General features: G+C 38.5%; 1 protein-coding gene across 5 annotated transcripts in view; it reads right to left on the bottom strand.

Moving 5' to 3' along the window:
- babam2 (BRISC and BRCA1 A complex member 2) overlaps positions 1–24,037 on the bottom strand; it is a 210,104-nt gene that overhangs the window by 143,064 nt on the left and 43,003 nt on the right. For all 5 annotated transcript variants that reach the window (XM_043687225.1, XM_043687226.1, XM_043687222.1 and 2 more), the window contains exons 5-6: positions 16,187–16,381; positions 1,003–1,077 (exon numbers count right to left, since the gene is read on the bottom strand). In XM_043687225.1, the coding sequence (XP_043543160.1) occupies positions 1,003–1,077; positions 16,187–16,381 (270 nt within the window). The remainder of the gene's footprint in view (positions 1–1,002; positions 1,078–16,186; positions 16,382–24,037) is intronic.

The following is a 24,037-nucleotide window of genomic DNA, read 5'->3' as shown; positions in this document are numbered from 1 at the left end:
TATTTCAGCAATATTACTCCTTTGTATTTTTCATATTCTGATCTGCTGGATGCAGGTTTGCTCGCTGAGCTGGAAGGTTCATTTTCAAACATTTCATCACCATACTCGGTAACATCTTCAGTGAGCCTATGGATGAAGCAGTGCTGATGAATCCCACTTTCTATTTACATGCTTGGATTTCTTCAGGTTGGTGATGCCATTTCCTATCATGATATCATTTCCTGTTTTTTTTTCAGGGGGTGATAAATGGGGTCCAAGTCAAAGTGTCTGTTGATAGAGTTCCAGTTGGAATGCCATACTTCTAGGAATTCTCGTGTGTGTCTCCATTTGGCTTGTCCTGTCGAAGGTGTCCTTCCTTATCTGTATATAAGGAGAGAGAGAGAGAGACATGCACGAGAATTCCTAGAAGCATGGCATTCCAACAGGAAATCTATCAGCAAACACATTGACTTGGATTCCATTTACTACCCCTGAGAAACAGAACCAGAACTGACATCACCACGGGAAATGATATAATCACCCCAAAGAAACCCAAACCTATAAACAGAAAGCAGGAATCATCAGCAGTGCTTCGTCTGGAGACTCACTGAAGATGTTATCTAGTATGATGACAAAATGTCTGAAAATGAACCTTCCAGCTCAGTGAGCAAACCTCCATCCAGAACCTCAACCTGAGCTACAAATCATCTCAAAACTCGCTAATATTCTGATCTGGTTTTTATTACTTTCCTCCTTGTTGTCTTTTTTGGCTTTACTTTCTTTCCACTTTTTTCCATCTCCCCAACCAAATGAGTTAACTTACATAACAACGTGGGAACACCAATGAACAATTGATACCAGACTCAATAATTATCCATCCAAAAGTAAGTTTTCTCAGAAAAATACCACTTTATTTAATTATCTGGTGACGCTTGAACCAATCAAAAATTAAACTAAAGCATATGGCCGTATCAGTTTTAAACATAACTTGACTTCATCATGAACAACGTGAAAGAACATTACCTTGAGCAGGTATATTGGTATGTTGCTGAAATCCACTGGCAGCTTCAAAAGGAAACGAGCAGAAAATTCACCAGTCTATGAATGGACAAGAAAAAATAATTCTATCAACTGAATCCAATACCATTTAAAACAAGGCTGCAAGTATTATAACATGCATTATGTAACCAAGTATTCACTGAATATGATTTTATCTAATGATTAATTGGACTACAATCTTCAGTTCAAATACATGGAAAACATGATGAATAACTTAAATGTATAACATAAATTATGTTGACTTCTACTAATTTTAAAAAATACCTTTGGGGAACTTTTTTTAATTACAAATTTAAAATTCAAAGACATCCGGACAGATTATATTTTCCCCAAATTCTAAACTCCAAGTTACATATTCATATAAACATGCAAAATAAGAGAAGTTACATTCAGCCTGTACTGCCATTGAATATGTTCATGGCTTATCTGTTTGACTTTTGAATTCCACATTCACATCTACCCGTAAATAATGAACAGAACATCTGAATGGAAAGTCAGACCAAATTGTTTTGCAAAGGAGACAAGTTCTAGGCCTTGGCCAAAATGTTTTCTAAAATCCAGACTAAAACTCATATTCACTACTTTTGCTGGTGGAGGAGTGTGGGGCTAGAATGTATTTCACACATCCATGGTTTACAGAGAAAGCAATATATCCAAAAATGCAGCTATCTTGATTCAGAAGCAATTTTGTCACCTATCTTTCTGAAACTTGACCAAAGGGCTTTTATGAATTTGAGACAAAGGTCTAAACCAATTGGAATTCTTTGCACAAGTCAAGTGTCATAATCACAGAATCAGAGCATGGAAAGAGACCCTTCAGTCCAACTTGCTCACACTGACCAGGCATCTCAAACTGACCTAAGCCTGTTTGCCAGCATTTTGCCCATATCCTTATTCATATACTCATCCAGATGTCTTTTAAATATTGTAATTGTAACTGCACCTGCCTCCTCCATGTCCTTGGGCAGCTTGTTCCATACAAGCACCACCCTCTGCATGAAAAGGCTGTCCCTCAGGTCCCCTTTAAATCTTTCCCCTCTCGTGTTAACCTTATGTCCACTAGTTTTACACTCCACTATCCTAGGAAAAAGACCTTGCCTATTCACCCTATCTACGTCCCTCATGATTTTATAAACCACTTATAAGGTCACTACTCAGCCTCTGACATTCCAGTGAAAAAAAGCCCCAGCCTATATAGCCTCTCTCTACAACTCAAACCCTCCAGTTTTCACAACATCCTTGTAAATCTTTTCCGCACCCTCTCAAGTTTAACAACATCCTTCCTGTGGAAAGGTGACCAGAATTGTATGCAGTATTCTAAAAGTGGCCTCATCAAAGTCCCTCACAGATGCAACATGACGTCCCAATTCCTATACTCAAATGTTTTGATCAATAAAGGCAAGCATGACAAATGCCTTCTTCACCACCTTATCTACCTATGTCTCCACTTCCAAGGAACAATGCATTTGTCTCCCTGGGTCTCTTTGTTCAGCATCACTCTCCAAGGCCCTACCATTAACTATAATCCCTGCTCAGGTTTGCCTTACCAAAATGCAACACCTCACATTTACTGCTGCTGGTCCTTTGGCTATTGTTAACAACAGATATAAATGTGCATAACAGGTGGATTTGTTCAGTGAAACTTTCAAGCTGTAAAGTAATTTGAATTGCCCACCTTTTGAAATCTGAAAATAAACCATGCAGGTTACTGCAAATTTTTTTTCAGCTGAAAAAAGATTGGTGCTTGCAATTTCAACAGATGCCTTCGTGCTATCATTTTAAATTAGTTCACCCTGAATGCTTCCCAACATTAACAAAGTTAGGGGCCTGCAAGTTGACAGTTTGATTAACTGTTCCAAGTGATTCTAGATGGATCAGCTGTCTTGAAATAGGGTTACAAATATAAAATGTTAATTTTATAAGCAATCAAGTGTTTGAAAGAATTAAGTACATGGAAATATTTAGGAGTAGATTTTGGTACAGGGGCATAAATTGTGATGGAATGTATGAGGGACGATGATGGGCTGGTTGGCATTTAATGGGTTGTAGGTAGTATACTGGAAATGAGAAGGACAAGAGCCTGAGTTGTTTATTCGTTTTATTACAACTGAGGCCAAAGTTTCTCGTGAGTCGAGTTTGAGGCGTCAGTAATTTTCCTGATTCTACACAACCAACTTGAGTGAGATTTCAGCCGTTAGTTTTAGGCACTGCAATTCCATACTTGAGACACCCACAAATAATGCTTAACACAACCAAGTTGAAAGCTTATATCTCGCCTTCTGATACGATTGTTGAGAGTGTGTGGTGCTGGAAAAGCACAGCAAGTCAGGCAGCATCCGGGGAGCAGGAGAATCGATGTTTTGGGCATAAGCAATTGCATCGATCTTCTAACAACTAAAAGCACATAAACTGCCAGTTCTCCTTAATTCAAGCTGGTTTCAAATCCATGTTCCAGAGAGAAATCCATGTTCCAGATCAGTTTTCCTTTGTGTGAATCCAAGGAAAGCAATGGGACCAGACGGAGTACCAGGCTGTGTACTCAGAGCATGCGCAGATCAACTGGCAGAGGTCTTCTTGGACATCTTCAACCTCTCCCTGCAGCAGGCCACTGTCCCTTGCTGTTTCAAGAGGGTCAACATCATCCCTGTGCCTAAGAAGGCTCATGCAGCATGTCTCAATGACTACCAGCAGTGGCCCTAACTTTGGTGGTCATGAAGTGCTTTTAAAGGCTGGACATGGCATTAAATCAACTCCAGCCTCCCCACTACTCTTGACCCACTCCAATTTGCTTATCAGAGCAACAGATCCACGTCAGATGCCATATCACTTGCCCTTCACTCCTCCCTAGAACATCTTGACACCAAGAACAGATATGTAAGAATTCTACTCATTGACTACACTTCAGCCTTCAACACTATCATCTCCTCGAGGCTGATTACTAAACTTAGTGATCTCGGACTAAGCCCCACTCTCTGCAACTGGATCTTCAGTTTCCTGACCCACAGGCCACAATCTGTGAAGATTGGGGACAATATTTCATCCTCACTAACACTCAACACTGGAACCCCCCAGGGGGGTGTGCTCAGCCCCCTACTGTACTCACTGCATACCCATGATTGCGCTGCCAAATATCACACTAATGCCATTTTCAAGTTTGCTGTTTGCACCATAGTCGGTTGAATCTCAGATGGCGATGAAACAGACTACAGACGTGAGGAGGAAGACCTGGAAAAATGGTGCACTGAGAACAACCTAGCTCTCAATGCCGGCAAGATCAAGGAACTCATTATTGACTTTCGGAAGGATGTTACTCATGTCCCCCTACACATTAATAGCACAGAGGTGGAATGAGTGGAGAGTGTCAAGCTCCTGGGAGTGGTCATCCACAACAAGCTTTCACGTGGACGCACTGGTTACAAAGGCCCAACAACGTTCCTTCTTACTCAGGCAGCTGAGGAAATTTGGCATGATGGTGAACACCCTTGCCAACTATGTGTGCGCCAGAGAGCATTATATCTGGATGTATCACTACCTGGTATGGCAACTGTACTACTCAAGATCAAAGACTGTACAGCGAGTGGTGAACTCGGCCCGGACAATCACAAAGGCCAACCTCCCATCTATAGAATCCATCTATCAGGCCTGCTGTCAAGGAAAGGCCGCCAGCATTCTCAAAGATCCATCTCACCCTGGCAATGCTTTTCTACAACCTCTACCATCGGGGAGTAGGTACAGAAGCCTGAACACACGCACCAGCTGGTTTCAAAATAATTTCTATCCTACTATTGTTAGAATACTGAATGGACTCACAATCTCTTAACATTCGCCTGTACCTGTGTTTTTGTTTTTGCCGCTATTACTTATTATTTTCTATCTAGGTGACTTAACTCTGTGATCTGTCTGTATTGCTCACAAGACAAAGCTTTTCACTGTGCCTCAGTACACGTGACAATAAATTCAATTCAATAAATAAACTTTCTAACCAAGTCCTAGTGTCCTGGCCAATATTTCTGCCTCGACCTACGCACCACAGTCATTTTGCGCTCATCAAAAGAAACTGCATATCCAAACCTTGAAATTCATTCCTTATTTGATCACTTTTGTGAAGTACACTGCATAATCACTGGTGTCTGAGGCCAAGTCTTAGCCTTAAACCCCCAAGTCTTAGCCATTTGCAACATGTCTTATTTTCTCTTTTGCCAAATTTGAGGGCAGATTCCATATAAATACAAGTTATTAGTGGGTTATTCTAAGCAGATAATTTCTCGACTTGTTGAAAAGAACAATAACTACAACTGTAGCAATCTGAAATGGCTTTGGCAATGATTTAATGCACTTTAACAAATGTATTTCCATGAAAAATGTCACTGTCTTTAGATTGCAAAGTACCGCAAAATGTTCAAATTATAAAAATAAATTTGTTACAGCAATGCAAAAACACATTGACAAAGAGAATCCTATTATAATTATTATTATTACTGGGTTATTGCCAATGAGAGTTCTACTGACTAAACAAATGTGCTGTGTTAACCACAATTCTGAGCAGGATTCTGGATTTATCATCTCTTCATAGGCTTTTTCCAAGACAAGTCTTGAATTACTGAACAGAAGTGTCAGACTACTCCAGCAGTAGTTACCTATGTACTCATTTAAAACAAGCTAAGAACCTGTACCTTTGATCACATCACCATAATCCTTCAAATAAGATAGGTTGCCAACAATTGTTTAAAAGGGAGACCTGACCTTACTCAAATTAATGTGGCATAATTTGAATTATTGTTTCTGCTTTGGAACTGAATGCCTTATTCCTATTTCCCATGATTTCACTGTGGCAACATAGAACAATTACAAACCTATTGTATGACATTAGACCTTCAGAAATTTTGACTATAAATTCTTTCAAGCTTTGTTGGACAGATTAGTGAAATACAGTGTCTGAATTGATTATCCCTCGAATTCAAAGGGATAGGTTTAGGGTGAGAGGGCAAAGATATAAAAGAGACTTACGGAGCAACATTTTCACTCAGAGGGTGGTACGTGTATGGAATGAGCTGCCAGAGGAAGTGGTGGAGGCTAGTACAATTGCAACATTTAAAAGGCATCTGGATGGGAAGGGTTTGGAGAAATATGGGCCGGGTGCTGGCAGGTGGGACTAGATTGTATTTGGATATCTGGTCGGTCTGGACAAATTGGACCGAAGGGTCTGTTTCCATGCTGTACATCTCGAATGACTCTATGGTGTGGTGGAAATAGCATGAAAGTCAGCCAAGTAATGCTTCCTATTTAGATAACAGTTACTTCCAGCAGTTTTCTTTTAAATTCATGGAGGTGGGCATTACTGACTGGGCACAGCATTTATTGCACATCCCTTATTGCCATGTGGGGAAGAAAGTGGGGTGGGGGGGAATCAACTACATTGTTATGGGTCAGCAGGCATTTGAGTCTACACTGACCCTCTGAAGTGCATACCACCCAGACGTGGGCTCCCACCCATCCGTCATGGTGGGATTCAAACTCATGTCCTCGTTTCAGTAATATTGCTATTAAACTACTGTCCCCTAGAGATTTGATATGGTATGTAGGACCTTTGATGACAGTTATATGAATTACATAAACATAATTGCTCTCTGGGAACACAAAACATTTGTTTAAGAGGCAGAAAACATTGGTACAGATTGTCTACAAACCTCTTACAATACTTGCAGTGGAAGGTAGTTTATCATTCACGAAATTAGAAGCATAGTGACAAACATAATACAGTAATCATGTGGATCAGTATTTTAGGTAGACTAGACAAACTAAGTTAGCAGTAGTAGTGTGGATGAGTTGGATATTTAATATTTAATAGTAACATGACATGAGGCAAATAAGGCAACCTCAAAAGAAAGAGTGGCCTAAATATAAATATAAATTTTCATACTGAGTTTGAAAATAATTCAATGAAGTTCAAAGCTTATATAAAGTGGGAAACTATAATCAAATATATGATAGCAGACAAACAATAGATAGTTTTTAAAGATTAATACACAATATGCAATAAAAACACATTTCTGAAACACAAAAATGCAATGAAAACATTGCTCAAACCATGGCTCATGTCGGGTGTTAAAGATGAAAGGGAGAAGGTCACAATGTTGCCTGAGCATTGGGAGAACTTGATAAGCGAACAGAATGAAAGGAGGATAGATTAGTAAGAGACATGAAAACAGAAAACATTTTTATGGGTTCATGAATTAGAGATTAGTGAAAATAAACATGGGCCCATTGCAGATAGACAGCTAAAATTATAATGTGGAACAAAGGGACATAGGGATATGAGGCAAATACTCCATCTATCTATTGGCCCCAAAGCACAAAGAAACATTCTGGACAACAATCAGAAACAAAAGATGATTGAGAATGAGGATTTAAAAAAAAAAAATCAGTATAAACAAACTGCTGGATAAATTAATGGGACTAAATAGTAACATGTCCAGACTTGATGATTTCCATCAGGTTTAAAAAAAAAATTGAAATGATGGATGTATTGGTTTTGATTTTCCAAAATTCCTTAAGTTCTGAAACAATTTTGAAGCATTGGATGATAGCAGATATAACCTGACTATGTCAGAAAAAGAGAAAGAAGAAAATGATGGACTATAGGCTAGGTAACCTAATATTAAAGGTAAAGTGCTAGGTTCCATTATTAGGTATTGTTAATCTTTTGTTTTAAAAAGTGCTGCATTAACAAGCATCAATATGGATTTAAGAAAATTTAATCATGTCTAACAAATCGGTTGGAGGTTTTTTGAGGATGTTAATAATAAAAAAGGATAATGACATTTGATAAGAAGCCACGTAATATTTAGGATGGACCTTGATCAAATAGGCAAATGGGCTAAGATGTAGCAGATGGAGGTTGACTTAGATAAATGTTAGGTCCTGAATTTTGGTAAATCAAATACACAATGGTAAGGTCCTAGGGGACGTTGCCAAACAAAGTGACTTTGAGGTGCAGGTTAATAGTTCCTAGAAGGTGGGGTTGCAGGTAGACAGGATGGTGAAAGCAGCATTTGGTACGCTTGCCTTTATTAGTCACTGCATTGAGTATAGTATTTTGGAGATAATGTTGCGGCTGTACAGGACAATGGCTAGGCCACTTTTGTAATATTGTGTGCAATTTTGGTCTCTTTTACAGGAAGGTTGTTGTTAAACTTGAAAGGGTTCAGAAACGATTTACAAGGATGTTGCCAAGGTTGAAATGTTTCAGTTACAGGGAGAGGCTGGGGCTATTTTCCCTGGAGTATACGAGGTTGAGGGGTGATCTTATAGAGGTTTATAAAATCATCAAGGGCATGGATAGAGTGAATAGCTAAGATCTCTTCCCCAGGGTAGGGGAGTCCAAAATTAGAGTGCATATATTTAAGGGGAGGGGGGAAAAGATTTAACAAGGACCTAAGGGGCAACGTTTTCATGCATGTATGGAATGAGCTTCTAGAGGAAGTATTGGAGGCTGGTACAATTACAATATTTAAAAGGCATCTGGATAGGGTATATAACTAGAAAGGGTTTAGAGGGACTGGGTCAAATTGGACTAGATTTATTTAGGATACCTGGTCGGTATGGACAAGTTGGACTGAAGGCTCTGTTTCTGTGCTGCATGACTCATGCTCCAGAACTAGCAGCACTCTCAGCCAAGTTGCCTGAACACTGTCCTTGACAGCACCAGTAGGAATTACCATCATACTGCCATTACAGAGTTCCTGGTCAAATTGAATATATCCTATATCGTGTTGTGTGGCACAAACACCATACTAAATGAGATAGACTTTGAACAGTACTAGGAATGCAAAAGAGAGCATCCAGGAGGCAAATGGGGCCATCATGTGGAGATGCCGGTCTTGGACTGGGGTGGGCAAAGTTAAAAAACTCACAACACCAGGTTATAGTCAAACAGATTTGCCCTACCGGGCAGCAGAGTGGCTCAGTGGTTAGCACTACTGCCTCATAACATCAGGGACCCAGGTTCAATTGCACTGTGGAGTTTGGAGTTTGGAGAACTTCTTTCAAATCACATTCCTGAGATAACTTAAGGTCTTATTAAAAGAAAAGACATCTCAGCTCAGTGATGGAAGACTGAACAGCAATCTAGGTTTTTTCAATACATCACATCAACTATACGACACTTTGATCTTTTGCTGTAAATTCTGCATCCTATAATCCTGCCCCATTAGATATCTGACGAAGGAGCAGTGCTCAAAAAGCTTGTACTTCCAAATAAACCTGTGGTGTTGTGTGATTTTTAACTATGGGCCCATCAGCAGAAACAAAATTGTATTCAACCACAACCTTAATCTCACTACTCAGCATATCTAAATATGTATATAAAGGAAATGCTGAGTGCATAGGGCCAACATCCTTCCAAAAAGGTGAAGGATGAGACCAACAAGACCAGAGAACCTCGGATATCAAGGATTGGATATAAAGAGAAAAAGTGGAGTTTATGGTTGAAACTGGGGGCAAAAAGGTTAACCAGGAAAAGAGTAGGGCCCATTGGGGACCAAAGCATCAAACTGTGCATGGAGCTGGTAGATGTAGGTGAGATTTTAAATGAGCATTTTTCATTTGTATTCATGATACAGGTGAATGATATAGTTATAGAAATCAAGGAAGAGGACCGTGATGTATTTGAATTGGTAAAGATGAGAAAATTGCAGTTTTAGCAGATGGAAGTTGGATAAACACCCAGGTCCAGATGGGACCTTTCTCAGACTGCTGCAGAAAACAAAAGGAGGAGATTACTGGAGTCCTGACATGAATTCTCGTACAAGGCTACAGGCTCATGGCTAAAGTAGATCAATGCTGGATAAATAGTGGGGATACAATGGGCAAATGACTCCTTTCAGTGCTGTAAAGCTCAATGACTCTGATCCAGTTCAGCCAGAACAAGGGTAAAGTAGATGGTACAGAATTTGAGATCAGAGTTGAAAACAATAGTTTCAGTCTTATTTAATCACAGGTAATCAAAATTGAAACCCAGTTAAGGAGTGAAACAGTTGAGATAAATTGGTGGAAATGAGCAAGATGTTGAAGTACAACTGAATGTAAGCAGCATACGTAGGGAAGCTGAGCCATACTTTGGAATATATTATGAGCAGTTTGTGAATGAGGAAGAGGACAATGTTCAAGGGTTGGTCATTAGGGATTTATCAACACACTTTCTTGAGGCTGCTGGAGCAGTCTTCGTAAATATACTATGCTATAAATGGATATACATTTGTTGTTAATTTACTATTACAAAAATGCTCCTATTTTTGAATAGTAATATGTAGCTCTTAGTACAGGTCTTCCCAAAGTTAGGGTCAGGACACAAGTGGGGTTCTGAGTTGATGTTTTGGTGTTCCAAACTCGCAGGGCAGTAATTTCCAACATTAAGCTTTGATCTACTCATAACAACCGTGCTCCCAGTGGCACAGGTGCCTGGTCTCCATGCTCCTTGTTACTTCACTCAACTCTCATTGAGGGGTGGTAAAGATTTTCAAAACACTATTTGCGATCACAATTGGAAGGTGTATGGAAAGTTTTGTATTTGTAAGAATAGCATATAATCCTTGATCACATGTCTTATTACCTACTGCTCTTAATTGCATTTGAATTGGTCTGTTTCCTTTCCTGTTAAGGATTTAGTAAGTTCAATGGAAAATCTATAAAGAAATGCATAATTTAAAAAAAAACACAATGGGATGTGAAAAAGTACATACTACAGTTTTGGAAAAATTACAGGCAAATTGAAACATTTATGACCAGAAATATGTTCTATAATTTTCAAAGAGCATTAAGATTGTTGGCAACTCAACAAAGAAAGTCATTTGGCATTTGCCAAGAATCTGAACAGAAGGAAATGACATGCTATTTCGTTCTGAATTTTAAAAAAAACTTTTCCAAGACTCCAAATCTAAACAGTCTTCATCAAAACTTCTCTAATACAGCACATGAAATTCATGTATTTCCTGTTACATGTCTCAGAAATATCTCAAAACTCTTCACACAAAATTAATTCAGTGACAGTTGTGCGGCAAGATATAACCTGCAATTGTAAAGCTAAACAAGCAACATTAAGATTGAGGCTGGAAAATTAGCGTTAGTGCACCACAACAATTTTTATTTCTTCCTCAAATCGAGGAATGGCGAATGTCTACTTAAACCATGAGAAAAGGGTAGATGGGACATGATTTAGCAAGCAATATGAAAGACAATATTTCTGTTAATGTAATATATTCCCTTTGCAGCAACTGACTGTCAGCTTACCTAACATCATTAAGTACAGAATAACAAAGTTGTTGCTTTCCTCTCATCATGTGTTGGCCTAAAAAATGACTGAAGATTAGAGGAAATGTATGGAAGCTAAATAGCTTTTATACTTTCCCTCGTAAGCAAGAAAAATGACCAAGCTGTTTACTATTTTCATCAGAAACAGAGCGAGCACATTCAAAAGAAACTGCTTTTCTAAAAGATCCCAATGAGCTAAATGACATAAAAACTGAAGTGAAGTAATCTTTAAAAAAGCCTAATGACATTAGCAACCAACTGGATTAACCATAATGCATCAATTTTGCCTTTGAGGCAAATCTTCGACACTCCACATGCTTACAGTGTGTGGAACTCCTGTAGATGGCACTGTGATGAGACTTCAATGTTGGATTTGTCACACCTTACTTGTCACATAGCCACAGCCACTTTTAAGAGCTGTATCAAACCTTTATTAACTCAGACTTGAAAGCACTGTCTGCAATTCTGGTCACCTTATTTTCATCATCATCACTGGTGGTCCCTCGCAGACGAGGGTGATTCTCTTGCACTCTGAGTGAGTCCGTATGTGGCTGCACACTCTGACGCAGCTTCCGCAGACTCTGCCACACTTGGGACAGAATGTAATTGCAGGAAGGGGTTGGTAGGGCATTGGTATGGTAGTGCACTCCTTTCACTGTTACCACTTGGCTTCTACTTTCTCCCAATGGCAATTCTCAAGATGCTCGATGTCTTCCTGGATGCTCCTCCTCCACTTTGGATGGTCTTGGGCCAGTGATTCTCAGGTGTCAATTGGAATGCCGCACTTCACCAGCGAGGCCTTGAAGTTACCACTGAAACATTTCCTCTGTGCACCTGGGGCTCACCTGCCATTTGGAGCTGGGAGTAGAGTGCCTGCTTGGGGAGTCTCGTGTTGGTCATGCAGACAGTGTGCCCAGCCCATTATAGCTAGTCACGGATGGTCAGTGCCTTAATCCTGGGGATGTTGGCCTATTCAAGGACGATGGTGTTGGTGCGTCTTCCCTGTGATTCACAGGATCTTACATAGGCAGCGTTGGTGCAGACAGTCCATGTCTCAGAGTCACATAGAAAAGTGGGAACCAGCAAACCTCTGTAAACCATGATCTTGATGTTGGTTCTGATGTTGTGGCCCTTGGATACCCTTTTCCTTAGGTGACTGAAGGCTGCAATAGCTCACTGGATGCGGAGATATTCCATCAATGTCTGCAAAAGCTTGGTTGGTCACTTAACCAGGAAACAACCAAGATTCTTTTGATGAGAATGATCAGGGGAGACAAAAGCTGATAAAGGTTGGCATTTCTGACAGCAAAATAGCTACCACAATCAGAAGAGAAAAAGACAACGTACAGGCAATTGAAGGCCGAGGTCCAGTAATGAACCGTAGACACACAGAACAGATGGTGAAAGGAGAAAGCACTGGAGGTCCAACGAATGGCTAACAACCATAATGTGCAGGATTTCTTCTTGACTGTTAAGATTTCTGACAGCCCAAACACCCCAGGCCCCAACCCAATGCTGGCTAAGAATAGAGTGACTCTTACCAAGGACAAAGCAGCCATCAAACAACGCTGGGGTAGCAGATCTGAAACCTCCTCAATCAGGACTCTGCTGTCAATCTGAGCCTCCTTGACTGAATCTCACAGCATGCCACATGCTGCCAGCTCAGGAACACCCCAGGCCTGCATGAAGTAGAGAAGGCTGTCTACCAGCTTAAGAAAACCAAGGCAGCAGATGGTATCCCACTGCAGTATCGAAGTGAGGAGGCAAAGAATGCCTGCTGCAACTTCATGACCTTGTCTGCCTTATCACCATATTTTACAAAGAATATAGAGCTTGTAGAGAAAATCTACAAAGATAATAACAGAAATGCATGGAGATACATGTTTATTAAGAAAGGGTCAAGAAGCTGGGACTCTCTCTTGCAGAAAACTGCTGACAGATGACCTAACAAAGCTTTTTAAAACTATGAAAAGGTTTGTTGGAGTGGACACAAAGTTTCCTCTTATGCAAAAGATAAAATCTAGAGGATATTAATGTAGACCAGTCATCAAGAAATTTAATAAGAAATTAGAAGAAACTTCTTTACCAAAAAATAGTAAGAATGTGGAAGTCTCTCGCACAGGAAATGATTTGATTGACTATTATAAATACATTTAAGTGAAAAATAATGAGGGCTAAGGGCTTAGACAGTTATGATGGCAGATTGAGAGGAGAAAAGATGGGAAAGGGCTGGAGTGGAGCACAAACACCAACATTGATGGAAGCTCTTGTGACAGAAGCTTAAAAGTTTACATCTTATTTCAGGACTGTATGACCATGGAAGTTGCATTCATAAGGTGACCAAACAAGTTAACTATCAAACTATAAATCCTTCTAACATGCCTATGGCAGGTAATTAGAGCAGGAGAATTTCACAATCAGCTATGCTTTACGTGACATAGTGTCCCTCAAGCTGCGGCTACTGACAGCAGGCTAGTGGCCAGTTCCAGGAATAGATATAAAAATGGTCAAAAGCATGTACATTGTTTGCCTCAAGGCATGAGGAAGGGGAAAAAGTTACAGAACATACATTTCTGTAATATATATCCATGCACAGTTAGTGTTTCTCGAGTTGTCATTCTTCCTAATCAAATAATCTAAATCTATACAACTGCAGATACCAAAGCTGGGAAGTCAAAGAACTTTTCATATCTAAAATTTTCTGTACTGCCCTGCCCATCATTTCCACCTCCATTTCTGGCATTCCCAGTCTTCTAAACTCACTTCCAACCTGCCCAGTGAATTGCTCAACCTCTGATACTCAACATCTGTGGACAGAATTAACGTTTTGGGTCCGGTGTGACTCTTTTTCAGAACTAAGTAAAGTTTTGCCTGCTTCGTTTCTCCCACATTGTGTGTGCTGGTTTCAGATCTGAAAAACAGTCATATCAGATTCAAAACTGTATTGGTTTCTCTCTCCACAGATGCTGCCAAACCTGTTAAGTTTATCTACATTCTTTCGGTTTGTCTCAGTTTTCCAGCATTTGCAGTATTTTGCCTTTATCCGAACAGCCAAAGCTTTTGTAAATGCACTGAAGCGTGAAGCGCAGATTGGGAGTGGAAGATACTAATGTGACAATACTATTGCTTTAAGAGATGCATTATATCTTTTTTTTTGAAGAGTGATTTTAAGACAGGTATCAAGCTATTTTAACCCAATAAGGTAAACATCTTGAGTTCTCTTTTTTTAAAGTCGGAACACTGCCTGTGTCAGTGAGGTCAAGCTCCCATATTTAGTTTTGGTTTTTCATTAGCAGTTGCTGGTGTGTCGATGCTCCACACACACAGTTTTCTCTTGATGCTTTTCCTGGAATGGAGAATTGCATGTAAGACAGTCTATTTTACCGAATTTGCCAAGGGTCTGTTTATGGGATGTTACCACATTGGAATAGTTGCTGTTTAGTTTTCCAATAGAGTTGTTATTCCAATTTCTTATTCCTTTTGTTGTATTTTAACTATAGGGGAAGAATGAAGTGCATTTTGCTTCAAGACTGGGAATTTGACCAATTGAATTGCAGCTGGAATGCAACACCTGCCACTTGCCTTTAAAATAAGAAGTAGTTAGCGTCGAGACTATCTTCTTGATATATTTTGAGGAGGATTGATTTGGTCCATAAACTACACTCTACTTGCCTGATTGGCTGTAGAAGTAACAATGCTCCCAAAGATGCTTGCCATTCTGGAAAAAGCAGTGCAGTTAATTTTTCCCTACCCAAATGACCACTGCATAACAGTTCACTTCCTACATGTAATTAAATGTAAGTTATCTTTTTCACACTTCCAAATACAGATCTCTCTGCCACTCCGAAATACTGTCATCAATTGTATCACTGAATGATGTCAAATAGTAGACTGTGCTTCCCAAACAAGATACATACTCTAAAAATATTTACCAAATAAAACAAAGATCTGCAAATGCTGGAAATCTGAAACAATCAGAAAAAGAATCGAATAATTGTCCAGCAATTTCAATTTTGCCAAAAATATTTACACCTGATATTGATGGTGTATTTGTTATCAAAGTACCACAGGAGGCTGAGCAAAAATCATTGTATCTTTGACATTATCAGATATACTTTATCAAACATATTTCAAATTATAAATAGCTTTAATATGTTTGTCAATCTCAAATATGACAAATACTATAAATAATAACAATACTTTGGTGTGAGGATTTCTTTCTAGTCTTTTTGTTATGACGAGGTTGATATATTTAACATTCTCCTAAGTCAGCAGCAAAACACCCTTCACTATTAAATACTGGCGAAATCTGGGAGGCATCAGCCTAGTGGTACTGTCACAGGGATAGTAATTCAAAGCTCCGCATTAATGTTTTAGGATGTGGGTTGAATCCCTCCATAGCAGAAAGTGACATTTGAGTTTAACATAATATCTGTCAGCAAAAGTTTGCCTAATGGCAATCAGGCAATCACTGTTGATTGTGGTAAAAATCTATTCTGTTCTAATGTCCTTTAGGAAGAAAATCTGCTATCCTCAAGGTCTGGCCTGCTCATGACTCCAGACCCAAAGCAATGTAATTGATTCTTAACTGACCTCCAGACAATAAGGGATGGTCAATAAATACTGGCCTTGCCAGTAATGAATACATGCCATAAATGAATAAAATAAAGTAATACTTTTACATTAAAAAAAGTAACTTCAAAACAAAACAGAATTTTGAGATGGACAAGACATAGACCTAAACAGTGTTAAAGAAATGATACTGTAGTCCTCCAATTACTGTTGTACTATTGGAAACAAAGTTATTTCCTTTTTAATGCCTATTAAACAACGAATTTACCCAGTTATTCTTTCTTCCTGCATAGATTTCCATGTTGTCTCCAAATTCAGGCCCCTCCTGCAGTGCTGTATATTCAAACATAAGACGTGAGCTCTCATGGAGTCGATCACACTGGTATTTGTGGTACTGTTGCACCAGTTCCTTAATTACAAGCAGAAGACAGTCTGGATTCTGGGAGTTCCAGTCATTCAGATGCTGCACATTGTGGCAAAAACAGAGACAGAAAAAAACATTTGGATTAGTGTTTTGGAACTCTCTGTAGACCTCAACACAAATTCATTTCAAACACTTGTACTGGATTAAGACCACACCATGCGTTTCCATTCACAGGTGCTTTTACTTTACTAAACATTTTTGTTGCTGGCATGAAGATGCAATGCTCTACCCCATTCTCACATCTGTATTTGATACCAGAGTTCTGGAGGGCCTACTAAATTCTACTGTGCAATATAGAAACTGTGGTACAATTGTACAGGCTTAGTCATCTCATTCTGGCAGCATGTTTACACACCCAACATTTGACTGGCATGTCCCTAAAAGACTAGTTTATTCTTAGGAGAACTCATATCTGCAGCTGGCTGCATAATTCGATTGTGGAAAACTATACAGAATCTCATAACACAGAAAAGAGCTATTATCAGTTGTACAGTCTGCTGGGCAGGGATGTCAAATGAAACTAGGTAATAAGTGGTGATTACGTATTTATGTGATAATAGTGCAAGAATTTAATTTTTACTGGGAACAAGTGCTCTGGTGGCACAGTGGTAGTGTCCCTCTCTCTGGGCCAGAAGGTCAGTGTTAAAATCTCACCTGCCCCAGCATGTATTGAAACATATTGGATCAGGTTTGATTAAAAATATTTATACTGGAAACAAGAGGGTCTTGTGACAGTAGCAGTGAGCCAGCAAGATTGGGTTCAAGCCCCTGACTGAACAGGTTGTTTTACCAAAAAAAAAACAAGTAATCAATGAGTTTGAGTTTTGTGATAGGTGAGCTTGAATAAAAGTCTGACTAGAAAAAAGTGTCACCTTAAACTCTGTACACTGAACCTTCAAGCTCTAATCAGAGGCCATCACAAAGAGATATTCAATTAGCTTCATTCTCCCACAGCCTTGCAATGTACTTGAAAAGGAAAAACTTATCCAAATTCATTATGATGATGTTTTGGAACCTGAAACTTGAATAATCAATTAGAATGTGCAGATCATGAGGTGGGCAATATTTTTAAAAGCAAGATAAGTTTGCAGAAAGTTTTTATTAAGAATTTACGAACAGTAATAGTTTTTGTCATTCAAATCCTTCACAGACAGGCATTTTCATAAATCATTTGAGCAATTATTTGTACATGCAGAAATTTAGGCAAATTTCATCACATTTCAATCGGTATGATTTTACCCCTACTATTCAGTGCTTGTTCAGAAGAAATTCTCTGAAATGCATTACTGTACTTTTGGATTATAATTTCAGCATTAGCAATTAGTCATATGGATGATATGCAAAATTATTTTTAAGGTTAGCATCATCATATTATTTCAAGATGTATTTACATAGGTCTGGCCTGAATAAAATGATTAACCTTGGTACAGCCTACATTGAACTACCTATGCAAAATCCTGTAAAGATTTTGATTGCAATAATACGGATGTAAAAATACACAATATTTCAATTCCATTCATAAATCAGCACCAGCTGATACAGAAATATTTCTGTTTTTACCTTAACAGAAGCTGACAAACTCTAAGTGCCCAGTAAGCTTCCAAGCAATTAGCCACCCAAAGTCCTGGTTTCCCTCAAAGCAATATGGTGTACTATTTCTGAAGACTGGACGTAACTCCATTCAAATAAAATCTGAAAAAGTGTAGTGATGAAATACCTGTCATAGTTGCATTTTAGCAGAAATAACTATTGTGTGAGCCTTCACTGATTGTTCATTATTTTTATTTTATTCTCTGAACAATTCTGGTTTTGAACTAGAAACTTTGAGCTGTGACCTTTGGGCCGTAGGGAACAGCTTGTGTTAAAAGAGAATCAGACCAAACAAGCTTTTGTTTATTCATACGATCAGACCTGAAAGTTAATTGCAGTTTGATCCCTGACCAACAAGTTCTTTAGATGATTTGTCACCAGGGAAGAGCATTACGTTTCAATAGGTAGCAGAAGTTGGCTATTAATGAGGTCACAACCTGGGAATTGGTTCCAGAAAAGACCTTATGCTCAAGCAGATGTTGATTGGGATTTAGGATCTCCTGGAGGAGATGGTTAGTCAGTCATGGAGTGGTCAGAACTGAACCGAGTTATGGACTGAGTTTTTTGTTGATGAGCATGAAGATTTGACAGCTCCCAGCTTAACTTCCAACAAGCAGTTTTCTATTCTCCAAAACTTTAAGAGCTAAGTTATAAGTAATACTGCCTTTATTCGAGTGAACTGTGAAGGTGACCCTGATTGACATCTTAAGAAAAACAATCAAGAAACCATCAACTTTGCCTGTTGAACAACCCTCATCTTCAAAACCAATTAAGTAAGCCAGCCAGTTTTGTTATTTTCTTTTTCTCATCCCACAACTGTTCTTCTCTCTGGTGTTTATTATGTGAATGAGGCTGAAAACAAAGATTTAGATTTAAAGCATAGACCTTAACTAATTACTTTGTTGTTTAATTTTAATCTGCTAAAATTACTATATTGTTAATAAATTGCGAAGTCTTTTATTTAAGTTACGAAGTAGTGTCTGGAATTAGTTATTCAAAAGTCTGATATGGAAACATTGAACTAATTTTGAGAGTCTTTGAAGGCTTTTACTGTGCTGCAAATATAGAAGTAGAAATTTGCCTTGGTTTGGCTGTCTCTCTCCATGTCTTAAACATGTTGATTTACAAATACCAGCCATTAAAGATTGATACCTTTGGTTGTGAAATGGCAGTGATATAAAATCTAACCCAATCAATTTTTAAAAAGAAAACAAGCTTCATCCATAAATTTAATTTTATGCTTTCCATATCATCTGTGAGGAAAAAACTGTGACAATGTTCCTTTAAAACATCTGTGAAATAAAGGCCAATATTTCATGTACTTTCTTCATTTCCTGCTGAACTTTTATACTTGATTTTTGTGATTTGTGCACGATGATCCCCAAATCCCTCTGTGCTACAGCTCTGCAATCTATCTCCATTTGAATAATGTTCAGCTTCTGTATTCTTCCTGCCAAATTGCATAACCCCGCAGCTTCCCACAATATATTCCACCTGCCAAATTATTTCCCACTCATGTAGCCCTTTGCAGACTCTTCAGGCCATCCTTACCCTTGCCTTCTCAACATTTATTTCGTCATCCACAAATGAGATGTGACTTTTTCTCAACTAATGTGTACAGATTGGAAATAATTGTGGCTACAATACTGATCCCGAGGTTATCAATCTGAAACTGCCCACTTCAATCCAACACAGTATCATCTGTTAGCTCGCCAATCCTTTAGTTATGCTAATATATTATGCCCAATTACATTTGCTCTTATCTTATTAAATAGCCTTCAATGCAGTACATTATTGAATGCCCTCTGGAAATCCAAATGCATTACATTTACTGGCTCCCCTTTATCTATCCTGCTTATTACCTTCTCAAAACTTTCTAGTAAATTTGTTAAGTATGATTTCCCCTTCATGAAAACATGCTGGCTCTAACTGGTTATATAATCTATTTCTAAAGGATCTGCTATTACATTTCTTGTAATAGATTTGAACATTTTCCCAATGACATACATTCAGCCTACTGACGTGTAGTTTAAAAAAAAAACAACAGATGCTGGAAATCAAACAAGGGTTTGACAAAGGGCCACTGGACTCGAATTGTTACCTGTTTTGCTCTCTGAAGATGCTACTAGACCTGCTGAATTCCTCCAGGATTTTTTTTGTAGCTTGTAGTTACCTGTTTCTGTCCTCTTTCTTTTTCAATGTGTGTGTTACAGGTAGTTTTCAGATTCTCTGGGACTTTTCCAGAATCTAAGGATTTTGGAAAATTCCTACCAGTGCACCTCCTACTGGTATAATTACTTTCTTTAATATCCCAGGACACATTCCACAAGAGCCAAGTGATATATTGGCCTTTAGCCCCCATTAATTTCTCTGGCACGTCTTCTCTAGTAAAAGTTAATGCATTTATTTCTGCTCCACATTTTTCTCTCTTTTTTGAAAGATGGTCTTTTCTACCATGAAGATTGATACAAAATATTTATTCAACTCTTCTGCCATTTCTTGATCTCCCATTATTATTTTCACAACCTCATTTTCTAAGGGGTCTATATTCACTTCGCACTCTCTCCTCCTTTTAAAATATGTAAAGAAGCTCTTAATGTCCTACTTTGACATTAGCGAGAACAGTATCTTTTCTACTATACTGTCCGCTTGCACAACAACATTCTTATTCTCCTATCTCCCCCACTTGAAGCTCACGTAGCAAGGTGCTTTGGTTGTTCATTCAGCCTCCCTGCAGTTCTCACTCTTGTCCACACAGCTTACAAAAACCTTGTAGCTAATGGACAATTGTAGAGGTCAAGGCTTCTTGAATCCTACCCAGAGTCCCTATACCTGCCTCACTTGCAGTCACATCCTCCTGTCCCAAATCACAGAATAAATTATTCAAATTTGGCCTGAGACAAACAAAAACAAATTTCTAGAAAAACTCATGTATGGCAGCATCAGTGAAGAAAAAAAAGTGAACATTCAGAGTCCTGTGACCCTTCTAAACATTAGTATTAATCTTCTATTTCACAAGCTATTTTTACACTTAAAAAAAAATGTATTCAGAGATACACTCTTAAAATAATTTGAACATTCTGATTCGTGGGATGCAAATTTAGGTCAGATAATGAAACAGTGGGTCAAACATTCCAGTCTCAGGTTTTCATAAATCTTAATGTAATCCTCCTGGACCTTAATCTCAATGACAAAAACACTTCCAAACAGTAACAAATTTTAGTATGCAATATCTAGTTCGATTCGAAAATTGCTGTCTATGGATCCAGACCACAACACGGTATTTTGTACAATCTATAAACAACAGTGCACTTTTCAAGCACATACATGACATGTAGAGCACAACATTAGATATTTATTTGGTGATGGAAGTGATGGAGGTGCTGGGAGACAGGAGGATGGTCAAAGAAAATTTCATGTCGACTATTTCCTGTTCAAAAGGGAAATGTTATAAGTAGAAAATGAGAGCAAAATTGAAGGATGATTTCACCACTGTGCTGTTCAGTGTTTAGTAATTAGTTACTATCAGTTCTATTGAAACTGAAACTACTAGGAATGTGGTTTTCCAGTGAGTAAACAGACACACTTCAACTGGTGTGGTTAAGTTAGAAGAGGTTAGTCATACAGAATAACTTACGTATAGGTATCGCTTATACGATAAATTCTGTACGATTGATTTAAAAAAGCTAGCGACGTGAATGTTTAATAATGAGTGATAGTGGAGATTGTAAATGTGCTACTTCAAAATGATAAATTGCTACATGGAACATCATGGATTGTGGTTCACAATTAGTCACTACACCAAGTAAAGCAGCCAATCAATAATGTAATGTGCGCAATGCAGGAGGGCTTACGCATTTCAAGGGAGGGAGAAACTTCTCCAAAAGGATTGAATCATTTGTTTCATTGCATAACGTGCAGTACAGGACAGAACTGATTTAAGCTGAAAATCACAATTATACAGCATTGGCCCTTAACCCATTGTACTTGTTGGCTCACTGAAATTGCAATTCAGTTATTTTCTTTACCCATCACAATATTTTCCTTGTCAAGTATTATCCAATTTCCTTCTCCTGGTATCTTCTAGGTCTTTTATTCAAAATAAAAATGACTGAAATAGATTTCTTAGAGAGTTCATTTACCAAAAGTTCCAGAATTTAAAGATTATTGTTTAGTGATTCTTCAATTGTATTAATTGCATGTGACAATTTACAAATGTTGTGAATGCTGAGACAATTTGGGACTCTTTGATCCTGGCTGAAACTTTTAAATTGATATGCCTCATCACTGAGCCCTTAACTCATGATCTTTATTTGTAAATCATAGTTTTGGATTAAGATGATTGATCACTAACTCCACCAACTGTTTATCCATCAACCTTATTTAATTAAGCAGTCATTGCACCAGCTTTAACTTTCATTGTGGATTTTCTGCTTTGTGCAGATGATCATTCATTTTCATTCAACATCTCTCCTCCCATTGTCCCATCACAATTAATCTTGGCTGATCTTTGCTGCGGTTAGGAAAACAGTCAGAGACCAAGAACTTTCTAAAAACAGAGTGCATTGAAACTTTCTGAAACAGGCAATAACTCTTTGGTGTGTATAGTTTTTGGGATAAAAGAAAGAATATTTTCAAAACATTTTACCCTGGATGAGCTCTAATCTCAGAATGCATCTTTACGTGCCAAGAAGAAAATGATATAAAAATGCCAGTGTAAAGATCACATTTTTGGGTGCTTTGCTTTTTGAAACAATAAACTGAAATGAGTGAGAACTGTTATGAAACCCAGGAATTTACGTGGATAACTGCATATTTTGCAGGTTTATGAACTAGGGACCAATTACCAAAGACAAAGGTCCTCTGGAACAAAGAAACAGGAGTAGGCCATTCAGCCCTAGAGTCTATTCCAGCATTCAATGAGATCATGGATGATCTGTGACCTAACTCCTAACTGGTTTTGGCCTAAACGTCTTAATATCTTTGCTCAACAAAAGTTTATCTATCCCAAATTTAAAGTTAACAACTGATCCAGCATCCACTGCTGTTAATGGATGAGAGTTCCAAACCTGTTCGACCCTTTGTGTGTAAAAGTGCTTCCTAACATCTCTCCTGAAAGATCTAGCCCAAATTCTCAGACTATGCCTCCTAGTTCTTGGATTGCCAACAGTGGAAATATTTATTATTATCTCCTCTGCTTTTTCCTTTTAATATTGGCATAGCAATGTACAGCATGGAAACAGAGCCTTTGTTTCTAACTCATCTATGCCAGCCAGATATTCTAAATTAACTTAGTCCCATATGCCATCATTTAGCCCACATCTCTCTAAACGTTCCCTATTCATACACCTATCCAAACGCTTTTTAAATGTTGTTTTTCCACCAGCCTCTATTATCGACTCAGGCAGCTCATTTCATACATGTATGATCCTCTGCTTGGAAAAGCTGTGCCTTACGTCCCTTTTAAAACATTTCCCTCTCATATTAAATCTATGCCTTCTAATTTTGGACTCTCCTATACAGGAAAAGGCTTTGGCAATTCACCCTATCATGCCCTCATGATTTTATAAACCTCTATCAGGGAGATCACCCCTCAGCCTCTAATGCTCCAGGGGAAAATAGCCCCAGCCTATTCAGCCTCTTCCCAGAGCTCAAACCCTCCAACCCTGCAAAATGCTTGCTAATAGTTTCTGCACCCTTTCAAGTTTCACAACAGCTTTCCTATAGCAGGGAGACCAGAACTGAACACAGTATTGCAAACATAACATAACCAATGTCCTGTACAGCTGCAATATGACCTCCCAAATCCAAGACTCCCAACTGACCAATAAAGGCAAGCGTACTCTTTAAGACCTTGGTCAGTTCACCCTTTAGCCTTCTAAATTCATAACTTAACTTCTGCAGTCTAGGTATCATTCTCGTAAACCTATGTTGTACTCCCTCAAAGGCAAATATAACCTTCCTAAGGTGGTGTGCCCAGATTTGCTCACAGTATTCCAAGTGGGTGTAGCTACAGCTTAACTTTGGCATCCTTATTTTTCAGTCCTCTAGATATATAGCATTCCATAAGTCGCCTTCATAATGTTCTGCACCAACTGGTGGCAA

This window comes from Chiloscyllium plagiosum, chromosome 3 (genome assembly GCF_004010195.1).
Source record: "Chiloscyllium plagiosum isolate BGI_BamShark_2017 chromosome 3, ASM401019v2, whole genome shotgun sequence".
Taxonomy (NCBI): Eukaryota; Metazoa; Chordata; class Chondrichthyes; order Orectolobiformes; family Hemiscylliidae; genus Chiloscyllium; species Chiloscyllium plagiosum.
Note: the sequence above shows the minus strand (reverse complement) of the source record. Positions and strands in the feature narration are given on the sequence as shown.